This window comes from Poeciliopsis prolifica, unplaced genomic scaffold (genome assembly GCF_027474105.1).
Source record: "Poeciliopsis prolifica strain line A6 unplaced genomic scaffold, Auburn_PproV2 SCAFFOLD024, whole genome shotgun sequence".
Taxonomy (NCBI): Eukaryota; Metazoa; Chordata; class Actinopteri; order Cyprinodontiformes; family Poeciliidae; genus Poeciliopsis; species Poeciliopsis prolifica.
The window spans coordinates 2,578,598-2,594,065 of record NW_026562399.1 but is presented as its reverse complement, the minus strand read 5'-3'; the positions used below and the strand labels follow the sequence as shown (position 1 = coordinate 2,594,065).

The 15,468-nt window shown below is 39.2% G+C and overlaps 1 protein-coding gene across 2 annotated transcripts in view; it reads right to left on the bottom strand.

Moving 5' to 3' along the window:
- Positions 1-15,468, bottom strand: part of tmem132e (transmembrane protein 132E) — a 422,525-nt gene that overhangs the window by 22,763 nt on the left and 384,294 nt on the right. For both annotated transcript variants that reach the window (XM_055046587.1, XM_055046586.1), the window contains exons 6-7: positions 9,692-9,897; positions 2,430-2,709 (exon numbers count right to left, since the gene is read on the bottom strand). In XM_055046587.1, coding sequence (XP_054902562.1) covers positions 2,430-2,709; positions 9,692-9,897 — 486 coding nt within the window. The remainder of the gene's footprint in view (positions 1-2,429; positions 2,710-9,691; positions 9,898-15,468) is intronic.

Here is a 15,468-nt window from a genome sequence, read left to right as displayed (position 1 = left end):
GACAGAGTGTTTAGTTTTCCTCCTCCCGTAAACACTACAGTGAATAAGCATACAAGGTTTCGTATGTTCCTTTGTTTCTTTTGTTGGTCTTCGAAGATCGAGTCTCCGCCTCGGTAGTAAAGAGAGATGAATAAAGTAACTATGCAGCTCTGGGTTCCTCAGAGCGGATCCTAATTTGTGCCTAATGCAGTATATTTCTTGCTCTCCGTCTGCAGACGTATTAAAGATTGTTTTTGCTCCCTAACTTTTGTCTGGATCTCAGTCTCTGAATTGTGCACTTCACACTGTTTGCTAATGTTCAGTTTGATCTATTGTTATGCCACTTTGTCCTAAAATATCACTAACTATGCAGGCTTTTCAACATTAAGATGATAGCCACAACCACAAAATAAGCTGGAATTGATTTTTGTTTCAAGTATGATGTTAACACATCCTTAAATTTTATACCTATAAATCTCCCTAGAACAGGTTAGGATACTGTAGGTCTATGGTTTACACAAAAAAGTTTTTTTATATATTGATTACTTTGAACAAAATCATTCTTGGTCAAGGAGATTTTTGTTGAACTCCTTTCAGAATGAACCATTTTAGGTCTCCCTAAAACCCAATAAGTTGTTGAAAATGGCTGCAAACAGATGTGCAATTGTTTATGTGTTTGAAAAGCAGAAGTGGAGCCTCCAACACAACCAACAGAAGTACAGTCAGTGGCTTCTGGATGGTAAGCCAACAACAAAACCTCGGTCTTATTTTCCAGAGATCAAAGCATATTAACTCATGGTTTCTTTAAGTGCTTCGGCTCTTTTTAGAAGCAGTAGAGACACAAATGGAAGTAAAAAAAAAACATGCAAAATGTGGATTTTGCAAAATACACCCCTTTAATAATCATCAAACTTAAATGATATAATACTAGAATATTCAAAGGATCTCCACTTTTTATTCATGTTCAAAGACAGAGATGCTCAACTAGCATTAAGTGATATTAGAGGACAGAGTCTTTAAGTGTTTTGTTTCTCATCTACCTAATGCAGCCCTTTTCTCTTGGGACTTTCTTAAAAAGCATTTAAAGATTTCCACTTCCTTTACCTTGCATCACATCAAGGTGCATGCATGAATTTTACTTTATCCTCATTATGCAGAAAAGTGCTGTGAGGTTTCCCCTCTAATCCACCAGAACCTTGTGCAAAAGCATTTCCTCTCTTCAAGATGATTAGTTAAATGTTTCAGATAATTAAAAGACATATAAAAATCAAACATTGATAAGTGCAAAAAAGCTAATTTCAAATGTTGATTTAATTTACTAAGGTTGAAAGAATCCAAACTAGCCTGGTGTGAAAATCTAAGTATCTTCCATGTTAAGTTGCAATTTACCCGACACATGTTCACTTTTAGTATCTACACACTAACCTGAGAAAAACCAATCCTGAAGAACCAAGAAATCACTTAAATAAAACGCATCTCAAATCATAAAGTCGGCAAAAACATAAAAAAAAAAATACAGCAAGAAATTGAGAACAAAAGCAACACACCACCTCAAGAACCAATAAACATCCAGCAATTGACAGTTATTAGACTGAAAAAGGGCTACAAAGCCATTTCTAAGGCTGTTGGATTCCAGCAAACCACAGAGAGCGATTATTCACAAATGGAAAAAAATATGAAATAATAATGAACATTCCCAGCAGAGGCCAGCCTACCAAAATTACTCCAGGATCACATTAATGACTCATATACAAGATCATAGAAGAAGAAAATCTAAACCTCAGCCTCCCTCAGTTGAATAGGTTAAGGTCATAGTTTGTGATCTAACAAAAAACAGCCTGGACAAAGATGGCTTCCAGGTGAGGGTTCTGAGGCCAGAACCACTGCTGACACAAAAGAGTGAAAAAGTTCTGTCTCGTGTTTTCCAAAAACATCTTGATAATCTCCAACACTGTTGGTGAAAGTATTCTTTGGACTGATGAGACGTCATAGTGACAGTGACAGTCACATAATCTGTACAAAAAGATCTCATTCTCCACTTCCTCCCAGAGCTACTAATATAGTCTGAAGAGATGCACAACTTCTGACTGAAAACAACCAATCAGAGCCAGGAGGATGGTCTTAGTGCTGTCAATCAGGCTCATGTACTTGCTTGTAGAAAAAAAAAATAGTTATAGCAAAACCTCTTAGTTGCCATCAGTGACTTTACTAACTAGCCTGAGAGTTTATGACAGGCTATGCTAGCTGCAGCATAGCAGAGAGAAGGGAAGATAAGCAGTGCCACACAGAGGGTGATTGACAGCACTAAGTCCCACCTTCTAGCTCTGAGTCATAGTTTAAAGTTAACACTGAGAGCAGGCAAAACCTGCAGTGAAACAAATTACTGCCGGTTTAATTGGTTTTAGTTAACGATAAAGCTGCATTCATCACTAATGTATGAGTTGGTTCACCTTCAGCACAGTGGAGCCCAGCTCCAGGCCCACAAGAATCGTCCTGTCCACCAGCTCTGCGATCTTTGGGTCGACCACCTTCAGGGAGTCCTGGACGAGGTCTGTGACGTCCACCTGCCAGTCTGGTCCCAGCATGGTGATGACTTGATCCGTTCCCTCCGTGGAAGTGGTGTGGAACTGGGTCAGGACTTTGACCACGGCCCGCTGGTACTGGAGGGCACACCCCCGATTCGTTCGCCGGTCGTCGTCATCGTCATCTGAATCGCTGTCCCTCGTGCTCCTTTTGATATAGAGAAGAAAAACACCCAGATATGTATTAGAAGGTCGCTACTATGCAAAATGTGGGTCTTTACTGCTTCTATAAACAGAAGAAGCAGCAAAAAATTCCTAATAGTATGAAATATAAAAGTAATTTCCTTCATCTCTTACTTAAACCAACAGCGTCTCACTAACGTATCCCTGGCACCACGTCTACTTTGCAACATGATCCTTCTGTTCTTCAGGGCCTCCAATAACAGCATCATTTCACATCATAATACTGGGAAGAATCTTGGCACCTCGCCGAACAAATCAATCTCTCCGTTCACGTGGCAATGAGGACAAAGTCCTCCAAGGCAGCAGAAAAAAACCCGCTAATCACCTCAAAGCAGGGTTCTGGATGGATGCCCGTTTTTAATCACAGGGGCCTCGGGCAGCGAGGTCAGGCTTGCCAGGTGCATCCCGCACTAAGTGCAATCTGCTCGACATCAAGATGTATGAGTTACCCAACATCCCTCAACAGGCTGCACAATCTGCCGGGTCTGCCTGAAAAAAGTGCTGCTTTCAAAAGACTGCACGGAAAACAAAACGACTCCAAAGTCTTTAAATAGGTTGCCTCATCACACTTTGTCAATCCATTTATTTATTACCCCAGGGTTTTGTCAAATCCATACTGCCAAGTTGTCAAAGGATGAAAAATAACCGTTTTGAAAGAGTCAAAAATCCGTAAAGTATATATTTAAAATATTTTTTCTTTCAAACTGCCAGAAGCCTGCAAAACTGCTGTTTGAACTATTAGAGCACAATATCTCCAATAAATCCATACCCATAAATTTAAGAAAATTAAGTATTCATACAGAATGTTATTTAGTGGAAGCTAGTGGTAAATGCTAACATCAATTCAAACTCTATCTCCCCTGGAAAGAAAACAACAATTTAATTTTGACATGATATCATTTACATGTTCAATAATTCCCTCAGATTTTGTATTTATATTTATATCTTATCCTCTATTGTCCAGGTGTTATTTTGTAACTGTACATTTCTTGTTTTATATAAAGTTGTGGAAAAAACCTTGTTGCATAAACATTCTTTACCATCTTCAAAATAAGAGCATGAATATGAATGTGTAACAACTTAAAGATTTATTAACATTTGAAAACCAAAACTTCAACACACGTGTTGAACTTAATTCAACTGCAGGTTTACAAAAAATAGCCAAGTAAAGTAATGGGAACATTCATTAAGGGGAAGCTAAGTACAATAAACATTTTCAAAGTTAGCAAAAGTGCTGAAGTACTAAGTAAATTAAATAAACTAGCTCCACTGGTAGAGCATTAGCAGACAGTTTCTTATATTAAACAGATTGTGTTGTTTTAGAAAAATCTCAATTTCAAAATCTTCATACTCTTTCTTGAAATGTGATGATAACTTCTTACAAATTGTGTCTCCCTGTTTGTCAGTCAGCGGTGCTTTTAACTTGACTCACGTCAAAAGAGAACAAGTTGACTGTTTTGGAAGTTTTCAGCGACCTACAAAGTCCACATCGGGTTGCCAGGCTCCAACAATCACCCCCAAAAATTTATATTACATGAAAATAGTTCACAGATTGTACTTTAGGTCATTCATTTTAAATTAAAAATAAAAATATAAATGTAATTCAGATTTTAAATAAAAATGTTGCGCAATCATGCCCTGAAAGTAATTGTGCAAGGTACAACAGAACTTTTTATTCTGAACTTTGGACCGATCTCCAGCATCTTGCACGCCTACCAGGATATGAAATTATTTTGAAATTACTTCAAGTAGATATGAAAGCAATTCGGTCAGTTTAGATGGAGTTCACTCATGAGTTACACTGTTCCATCTGAGAGGAATAAAAATGTGCAAAAGCTTAGGATGGTGTTCTATAAAAATATTTTAATGTTTAAGTGAGGTTGGGTTTTGTGAAGTGCATTATCACAGTTCCTATGTAACACACTGCAATGGTAAAAGGAACAAGGCGATGAAGGTCAGTGAAGCTTGTCTCAGAGGGGCTGAGTGCATATGCCTGCCGCACATTTGGGTTTATTTGCTTAATATTTGAGCAATTTCTCTCCACTTTACAGTTATGCGGTATACTGTCTTTGCCTATCAAAATAAATCAACATATAATACATATAATGCAATGTGCAGTTCTAAGGTGGCAAAATGGAAAGAAAAAAGGTTCAAGGAATGGAAAAACAAGGCAGTATAAGACAGAAAGACCCTAAAAAAGAGTTAGTTTAAGAGTTTACCAACTTGACTCAGGTCACTGAGAGTTTGCCATCCAGACTGTGGACCTGAAAAGGTGATTTCTTTCCTCCTCTGGAAACATACTGTCTGGTCTTGTTAGAATCTCTGATACAAGAACACGAAGCTGCAGCTTCAGTGCACATGGGTTGCTCATTCGATTACACTTCCTTTCCTTTTTTAGAGTGTCTTGCTGGATAACTCAGCCAGTGAGCAATTCTGCTGCACCCAAGCAAAGGCCCACTCCAGGCCGGGAGACCCGGGCCCGTCCGAAGGGGTCAGAGTGACTCACGTTGAAGAAAACAGCAGACAAGATGAGTAAATGGGAGCCAGATTGACGCAAGTAAAAAGACAATAACTCTCCTTATTGCAGACTGTCATTGTGATGATGAGCTACAGAAGTTAGTTAGGGTCAGCAAAGAGTCCACTAAATTAGCTTGGATATCTTTTTTCTATCGTACAGCTTATAATTATCTAGAATTTTCTCTGAAGCCTTTGTACACATCAAATTTATTTGTATTTATAGCAAATCATGATGACTGTGAATAAACAAGACCAAGGTGTAAACAGTAAACTTGGTTTAGTGCCATTGTTGATGATGGGGTTACTCGGCCTGTATGATGTTGTCAGAGTTTGTTAATAATGCAGATCGTTGTTTCAAACTTCTGGTTTTAGACACTAAAACATGAATATCTATTCTAGCCTATATCTATAATTTCATCATGTTTTAGCTAGTTTTATAAACTCACGGTATAATTCCAGTTATAATTTTCAAATTAATCACTGCTTTTGTTTATTTCAGTTAAGGAAAATGTTTTCTCAAGTTCAGTTTTTGTTATTTCTTTAGTTTTAGTTGACTATAATAACCTTGTTCAGTGGTTATGCTAGAAGTAGTAAAAATAAAAGTTCAAGGACAAGATTGAGAGATTGTATGGCTTATACATGTTGTGATGTTTCTCTTTATAAATCATGGACAATTTTTGAATAGAAACAGTTTCAACAATCGATGCTGAAAAAAATCTCATGATTAAAACAAACTGAATAACATGTCCTGGTAGTTTTTCTCAGAAATGATTGGTAGTTTTTTCTCATCAGAACCCTGCGGCGAAACAAGAACCAGGAAGATTTCATTGCTGTACAGAATCTATTTGAGATATTTTGTTTTTGCACATGATTACCACATGCTTGTTACCCAAAGTGCATGGAGCTCCGACGTCTTCCAGCCTTCGTTCTGTTATTCGGGATTTTACGGGTAGTTGCTTGTTTTGGTCCAATTAGATTCTTTGCCTCAGGTGGAAAGCAGCAATGCTTCCTTTCACAAAATGATGCTCTCTGGTGCAAACGGTGCAGCGAGGCTAACGTGTGTGTGTGTCACACTCATCTTAACCTATTTCTAACATCAAGGCCAAGATGCAGACCTGATTTAGCAGTGTATAAAGAACGCAAAAAGCTTTTCAGGATGAATGTGTGTTGCACTTTCCTGAGATGTGAGAAAATGGACCGAGGGGGAGTAAAAGACTATAAGTCAGGTTCCTAATGAAGAATGCAGTCCTACGTTATGGTTCTTTGATTTATTAAAATATTTCAAACAGAGAAGCCAAAAGCAATTCCACAACAAAATGTTTAATACGGGCATTAGAACTAACATGGATGGCTACCATCACCACTGCCAGGGAACGTCAGCACAGACCAATTTCATTTCTACCCAGCCCCGAATACAAATATTATGTTTACGCCGCAGTCAGAGAAATGAAGGAATTATAAATGAGACTGGCTGCGTGGAAAACATATTGCAGAGCAACAATATTCCAAAAACTATCCAAAGGGAATTAATGTCTCGTAATTTAAGATATTTTGACATTGTTAACATTTCTAAAACTGAGTCCAGAGAAAGACTGATATGAGTCTTTCATATAAGATTATACTCCTGTATTAATCTCCAATATGTCATTTTTTTAAAAACAAGGCATTTTTAATTCACCGATCAAACATAGCTAAGAGAAGTAATACTCTATATAACCAAAAACTGACAAAAAAGTCCAGTGGCCTGAGTCAGCAAAGCATGCTAATCATAATTTTAGTATGCTAATATCTCCAGCAAATAAAGATTATACTAGATTCACAGTAAACTGTGTGCAGAGGATGTCCACTATATCATTTAAATCAGACCAAGTCTGATAATTTGTTCCTCAAAATAAAACATTACTTTAAACCTAATTGTGAATAATCTGCCTGCAATATCCTTCGCATCCCCAAAGGTTTTCATAAGGATGCAGCTGCAGTCCAGGCCTGTTTTTCCAAGTCATTTTCTGTGCCTGCCAACTTCCTCACTGCCTTCATGACAGCAGTAATCAGGAGCCTTTAGTGAACCATTTTTTTGGCTGCTTTGATTGCCACACAGCTAAGCCACGGGATTTCCTCTCACCACAGGTGAAGCTTTTCTCTCCTGCATGCTGTCATTTGATTTTACTGCCAGCATGTACCCTTTACTTTTCTGTGGGTTTCTCTGCCACATGAAGAAACCGCACACAAAGCGCGCCTGTCACTTTTGATGATGCCACATTCAGACTATGAAACCGTTGATGTCGACTAGAATGTCCTTCCCACAGGATCCTCCATGTTTTCAGTGATATTCTGTCGTCAGTGTTGGACATGTCCTTTCATGTTGCGTGCCGTGTTTTGTTTTTCAGTTGCCTGATGCAGCAGGTACCAACTTGTTACTATATTTAAATGTGAATTGAGCGACGTTTTTACACTGAAATTCGTTTGGGGAAAATATCCAACAGGTAAGAGCTGAACTAATGTGGCACCTGAGCGAGAAGAGCTGTAGCTTAGTGAGACATGTTATTTAAATGGAAAGAGATTCTGATCTAAGTTTGCATTTCTTGATCAAGTCAGTTGTGAGAGCTTGGTTTTGAAATATACTTGGGTAATATACTTCTTGCATAATTCCTCATAAAAACAAGCAGGAAAAATTGAGCAAACCCGCCTGTTTAGCACAATTAATATCCAGGTACTTTCTGAAGTTACTAAATAAATGTCCAGATATTTGCTTTTCCCTGGGTCACCATTAGTGAGTTTTAGGTTTTGCCAAATTTCTGTGCCAAGTACCTCTCACTCAAAGGCAGCTGGAAAATGAAACAGACTGTTGTCTGACTTCAGTGCACCACTCCTTCTAAAGCTGTTTATACTGCAGATGCTTATAGGAAAAACGACAAAGTCACAGGGAAGGAGATATAGGCCATTGTCCGCGTGGTCAATAGGCTTCATTTGTGCACACAGAGTCTTTTCGTGCTCGGGCTTTTGCCACAAATTAAGCGCCACTCATAATCACTCACTGCCACATCAATTGGCTGATCTTGTTACAGGCTTGTACATGCAGCACTTTGTAGCCATCAAAAACCCTGACACTGCAAAAAGAGAATAAATGAGCCTCTCAGAAAGATTATAAACAGTACAAGCTCTGCAGACAACAGCAGCTGGCAGCTATTGCTTGAAAGTTAGAATACTGAGACTGATGGACAGCATGGATTGCAGGTGTCAATATGTTTTTGCTTCAAATTTTGAAGCAGAATCCACAAAGTTTTTTTATTTTTCTTTGAGAAATAAGAGCTGTTCATTCAGTTCACTCGCAATTGAACCTCCAGCTTTATTTTAAATGCCATTCATCCAGTCAGCTTTGTGCAAGATTTATTTTTGCATGAATAAGCTGAAAGTCTTCATTCATTAACTTTCAAAGTATGGTGTCACTTTGCCTTCCTGACTGCCTTTTTTGCATTGTTTCCTCTCCATATTGGTTTTATCTGGGGCGCCTCAACCTTCTCTGCCATTTCCTGCTGAGCAGCCACAAGCATTAAGACTCCAGGGGTCCTGTTTTTATCTCCCGACTTTATCCTGGACTGGAAAAAAGTCCATGCTCATTGGACTCTCACTGCCACAATCACTCCATAATACAGTACCCTCCTAAAGCACTTAAACCCATTGAACTCTTGCACCCTTTTCTTAGAGTAAGAACAGTTTCTTCAATGGATTTTTGTGCTACAAAACCCAAAGTAGAAGATAAATGGAAGTGCAAGTAAAGCTGCAGTTGTTTTTAAAAAGAAATTATTGAAAACTAAATTGTAAACATGTGGAATACATTTATCATTAGCTACTGCTTGCCAGTATCTGCAGTTAAACCTGCAAGTGTTTTACAGTATTTCTGCTCTATTTCCTAATGCAAATATCTTAGTGCACTTGAAATAAGACATGCATGAAGTGAACTCTGGTTCGGTTTGAATGCTCCAAGCGGATTGTGTCAGTTTTAGTTTCAACTCTTTTAATACGATAATGGAAATTGGCTTGTAATATTGAATTTTAATCAGAAATGTATATTTTTCTTAAACTTAGTGATAAATATGAATGAGTAGAGCTGCATTTAGGATTCAACCAGATAAAGAAAATGTCAACAGAAAGAAGGAGAGGGAAGTAAAAGGAATGTAAAGGGCCGGATGCAACATGATGCAATGGAATGAAAGTTTTGACATGACACCATCTACTAACATTTATCAATTTTTCATTTTTCAAAGAAGACATGAATAGGGTGAATGGGATCCATCTCTGAAAACTAAACTTTCACCAAAGTATGTTTTGCGCCGTGAACCCCAGGAACAAGAATCGGAGCAGAGACTGAACTCTCACTGGTGATTGAGTGCGTGTGTGTGCGTGCGCGTGTGTGTGCAGCTCAGCCTTACCTTCTGTCAGGCAGAATGGGGACCCTCCAGCCTTTGATGAAGCTCAGCACGTTGTCAGTGAGTTCCACCTGCAGGGGGAGCTTGGGCACCCAGACGGTGAGCTCCAGCGGCGCACTCAGGTGCTCGTAGGTGAAGATGACTCTGGCGTTCATGGAGCCCCGCGTCTCCTTGCCATTGACGAACACGTAGTCGCAATTCATGGAGACCTGGAAGAGATCACGGTCAGCCGTCAGAGGCCATCTATATGGTAATGGTCACATCAGTCATGGGGAGAATCTCGAAGATTTGTGATGATGCGTACGGAGCCGCGTGGAATTTCTGCTACAAATCACAGAACATTTCATAAGGTTGGGCAGAAACAGAACATGCATTTGCTTCCCATGAAAGTTATCAAATACACTCCAGTGGTGTGAAGATTTGATTTCTTTTTGCTTTCTATTCTTGTATGGATTGGTCAATATTGTGTAGATGGATTAGAAACAGAGTTTGCTTCAGTTGTATTTATTCATTAACATGTAATTTAGTTTTTCCTTATTTTAACTTCAATATTTGCTTTACAGAGTAGGCAAAAAATACTTGGGAATATTTTGAGTTTTTGCAGTATATAAAGCAGTATTTATGCTAAATGGATTAAGAATTATTGAATAGTGAATAAAAGTGAGAAAGAACTCAAAATGGTTGATGTTCCTTAACTGGGAAGCTACATTTAAGAACAACGGGAAAGTCTTACTTTAAGTGTACTAAGACATTTGCACTAGAAACTAAAAATACTTGGTAAGTGACAGTCTATCAAATCAGAAATCTTCCACATGGTTGTCAATCATAACATGAACATAAAATGTTTTTATTGATCTATTCAGCTGAAGTCATGATCATAAAAACATTTCATTCTAGAAAAATGTTAGTTTAAGTGCAATTAATCCATGAGTTTGACTTTATAGAGTTGTTAAAATTAATGAGATGTTACATTTTAAATGCAACTGTAGATCATTAAAAAACAATTACTGCGCACATCTTCCAGATATTAAGACAAAAGATGACTTCACAGGATTTACGCACCATAAAAATGTATATTTTTTGAATGACCTGTGCAAACCCAAAACTAAATAAATTGTATTTTTTACTTGCGGTCCAAGAGTTTGGAAGTTTTTTATATCCTGACCAACACGACAATCGAGGAGCCTGCCAACAGTGAGAGCAAATCTGGAATGAATCGGCAGAACTCAGCTGCTGTGTTGGGACGCAGTGAGGAAACCGGAGGCTTCCTCGGCTCGGCAGAACAAAGCCGATAACAACTGCTGCAAACAAAAATGCTTACAGGCTGCGGGCTCCTCTCTAATCTCATTTGCATCCTTTATACAGTCAAATTAGTGCTTCCAAGTAACCCCAGTGTTTGTTAAGCTTGTGCAGAGCAAATTACGCGTTCAGACCAAGTCCCCGACACCAGAACCATGTCGCTGTAATCGTCTATGAACAATTACACGTAATATGCCACGCGAAGCTCTTAGGCAAACATGTCACTCTTCTGACATTTACGATGAACTTTGCTTAGACCTGCTCATAAATAAACATATTCACACATTTCACCTTTCACGACACATTCCTGTAATGGCATATCATTTGAGGCACAGAGAGCATGAATTCAATATATCGACTTTTCTAAATTTAACTCCAAACCATTTTTCAGATTTCCCATCAAATCGAAAACCCTCCACAGCTTCATTTAAATTATAATAAATACCCTCTCCACCCCCAACAGTAAATTATTAACTGCAGAGGAACTGGAGGGCTTTGCTTTTGGGCTCCTGCTAAAGATTTATCAGATGTTGGGAGGTGGCTGGCATTGTAATCAGAGGATCTAATCTGCGGCGAATGGAGGTCGGCCTGGCCAGTCTTCTCAGGGCTGGGGATTCATCATAACTGGGAAGAGGTCTGGGTAATATAATTTCCCACATGCAGACACCTCAGCTGGAGTGGAAGGCCTCGGGAAGATGATAGGGTTCCTCTCTTCGGTTCAGCTAATGCAACTTGACATTTTTTTTTCTTTTACTGAATTTAAAGACAAACTTAAAATTTTGTAGATACAACTTTAATATATATAAACTAACCAATCATGGTGGTCTTACAAAATCAAATCTGTCTAATAATCTGTTGATAAATTTAATCCATATTAAGTTGGGGTCTTGATCTTTTCAGGGCTTTTAGAATTACATTTCTATTTAACTTTAGGGGTGGAATTTCAAATAGTTTACCAAAGATAGTGTGGGACAGTTTTTTTTTCTTCTAAAAAGTCCAACCATGTTAAACTGGAGTGAAAATTATTCTCATTATGGTGGGAATTGGAAACTGTATTTTCTGAGGTGGCAAAAATGATAAGATCTACTGATATATATGATCAGAGGTAAAAGATAAACAGAAAACTCAACACTATGACCCCCAGCCAGCTATGATTAATCACAGCAGAGAGTGCTGACAGCATGAGCCTGGCGCGTCCCCACAGACTGCGCCCCCCCCCAAAAAAAAACCCTTCCCAGAGCTCCGGCAGCCCTTCAGCTCCTGCAGCTACAGACGCTGATAAACTTGGCCAGCTAATTGCAAGTCAAAAGCTGTTAGCGACTCTGGGTATCAGGTCCTGCGGGGGCTCGCTGAGGAGGGCTTTCACACTCTGAGCCGCCACATGCCGTCACACGGCCGCTAATGCTCTGTGGCATCCTCCAGGGCGCCGGCAGATTGCCTGGGTGGAGACGGATCGTCGGAGCTCCGCCTCGCATCCGCAGCTGATCTCGGAACACCGCATCGAGGACCGGCCGGGTTAATGTGAAGGTGAAAACACCGAAGGGCGTTTCACACATTTATTCCGTGACATTAACTGAACTAATTTCCCAAATAAAGGCAGCAGCTTCTGTCCTCTCAGTGATTTTACCCTAATGAGAGCTCTCATTCAGTATCACTGATGATGCCATATGACCATGTTCACCCACATCTTGCAGAATCAGCAGTGATGCTGATATTCTGCCATTGAATGAACTGTTAGGATTGTTTAGTGTGGTTCTGGAATAGTTTGGCATCACATCCCATTGAATTTGTGGAAAACTGGATAAATCTTGTGAGAACTGAAGGGCTCAAACATTTTCACTATGCCAATTTTCTTACTCACGCTAACATGGACGACTCCATCCTTTTCAGAATTTGAAAAACTTATTTTCCACAAAACAATGATCAGATGAAAGAAAGATCTCTTTCCCACTTAAACCTTTGAACTTTTTTGTCACTTTTATTGGTGCAGGTCAGCTGAAATTTTGAACTGGTAAACAGAAGGTGGGATATCAGAGCTTGAAAAATGTCAGAAAATGCTAAATTATTAAGGTTTTTATTTGATTACCAAAATCCACATTAAACTTTTCAGCTTAGTAGAATTGAATTTATACAAAAACTACTTTCCTTTTTAAACCACAAAACACCCCAAACTGGTCTCATCAATGCAGATTTGTGATCATATTTGTTGAATCTCACCAATAATCCATACAGAGACTCAGCTTGTTTGTAAGACCTGCATCTCTTACAATAGCTTGTTTAAACTGAGAAGAGAAAATAGTCAACAAGGAGCTAAAAGAAACAAGAAATGCAAAGATACAGCAACAGATTTGCAATCAGAGATGGTCGCCATGTCCACAGACTGCAGATAAATGTGGGTTTGTGGCTGCTAAGTCAAGTCTAGAGTCCAGTCCCAAGTAAACACATGAAAGTCCCAAGGAGACTTCCATTCCTCTTTAACTCAGTCTGGCTGTATTTTTGGAATGATGTTGGTGTGGAGGATCCTAAGATCCTCAATGGAAGAGATGGTTTGATTTCTTCTGTCTCTCTGCTGTGCATCATTTTCATGTCCGCCGTGATTTTGGATCATAGTCCAGTGTGCGCTGGAAGAAGCCTGACTGTGATCAAAACACAGACACAGTTCTTGGACCATCCTCTTCAATCCTTGTATTGAACATTCCTGAAAAGCCACCCAGATCCACATCAGTAGATGCCTGCTAACCTTGTTGTGAATGCTGCCTATTTCTATCACAATGATCAATAATCAACAATCAAAACCTTAACGTTTTGAAGATTAAATACTTTTTATAGCACTGTAAAAAGTTCAAAACCACCTAGTAATTTATGTCTCATTTGTACTTGTGTTTAATATGCTCCACTTCAATTGATTTTATTGTTTGTCCAACAAGAGCAAAAATGGGTAAAAAAATAAAACCTGGAGCCATCCTATTGGGCACTCATTCACACTGCATGGCAACAGAAATCCTCCCAGATTTTGCTGTAAAAATTAAATGTTGAACTAAATTAATTGCTCTGACATTTTAACAAATGGCGTTGTCATTTAGGGATAATGTGTGCGTTTCGGCACAGACAGAGCTGACATATGGTTAGCACTGCAGGGACCGTGTCTTGTGGTTGTTTTGACATTTTTTTCTCTTTGTGATGAATATTATGTGTTTGCTCGAGGAGCGGCACTGTCAGTGAGTTCATTTAGTTCGGTTAGCTAAACGAAGCAGCCCCCATTAGCCTGTTGATGGTATTATTGATGATGAAAATTATCCGTTGTTTGGGTGATCTTTGAATTTAAAGCCGCTTGTTTAGATGTCATAAGAAACAATTATCGCTTTATGAGGGTACCCAAATTTTTTTGCAAACATTTTACCATCAGGACACATTAGGTTTATATTCCAGAGATTGTAAATGTCCAACTGTGCTCCAGTTCTCACAGTAATTATTAAATATAAGCATGGCCTTAATCTGAGATCTTGAACTACTGTCCACATTAAATTCCTTTTTACTACCAAAGGTAAATGAGTCACACTAACATGGAGGAGAAAAAACATGCAGGGTACTGTAGGCATGCAGGATGAACACAGGCGTGTGATGTGATGTGCAGACACGGGGCCTTATCTCTGGCTTCAGATGGGGTTACGTGAGTCACATCCCCACAGGAGACAATGATCAGTGGGGGACGGTCGGAGTTGTCCACCATGGCCAGCAAATCCTCCCGACCCCTGAAATGCTGTCATGCTTTTTTCCCCTTGGTCGTTCCACCTTTTACAGCAGCCGTGCACGAACACACACAGGGTCACGCACACACAAAAACTGGCTTATCTGCTACAGGCTCTACATGCACACTGCAGCTTAGTTATTTCCAGAGAAGAAAGAACTAAATAAATAAAAGCGACAGTAAAGAAAAATGACAGCCTCCCACCTATTTTTACTCCCAGAGTTTGAAGGAAAAATACAACAGCCAGTGGGTTGGCAAATATCCAAATGAGAGCAAGAGGTTTGAAATAAGGTTATACAACGAGTGGAAGCCTGTTGTAGTTTTTGAACTAAGGACCTTTCTATTGAATGCAGTCCAGTCCTTGCCAGGTACTTACACTTTACTTCAGAGTACCTTCAGGGTACTCTGAAGGTACTTAGAGGTACCTTCAGAGTACCCTGGGTAATGTTTCCCAACCCTGATTTTCAAGGCACAATGCCCTGCATGTTTTATATGTTTCACTGCTGTAAAACACCTGATTCAGCTGATTTGCAGTTCAACAAACACCTGTCAATTGAAATCACCTGGGCTGAAGCAACGAAACACATCAAATTTGCAGGGCCTTCAGGCCCAGGGTTTGGAAACATGTTAAAGGGTATATGCCTGCACCACCTGCCTGCACCACCTAATACCTAATAGGATATGTTTAAGCCCTTTCCCCACAGGTGTGACTTCAACTGATTCTTCCCCAATC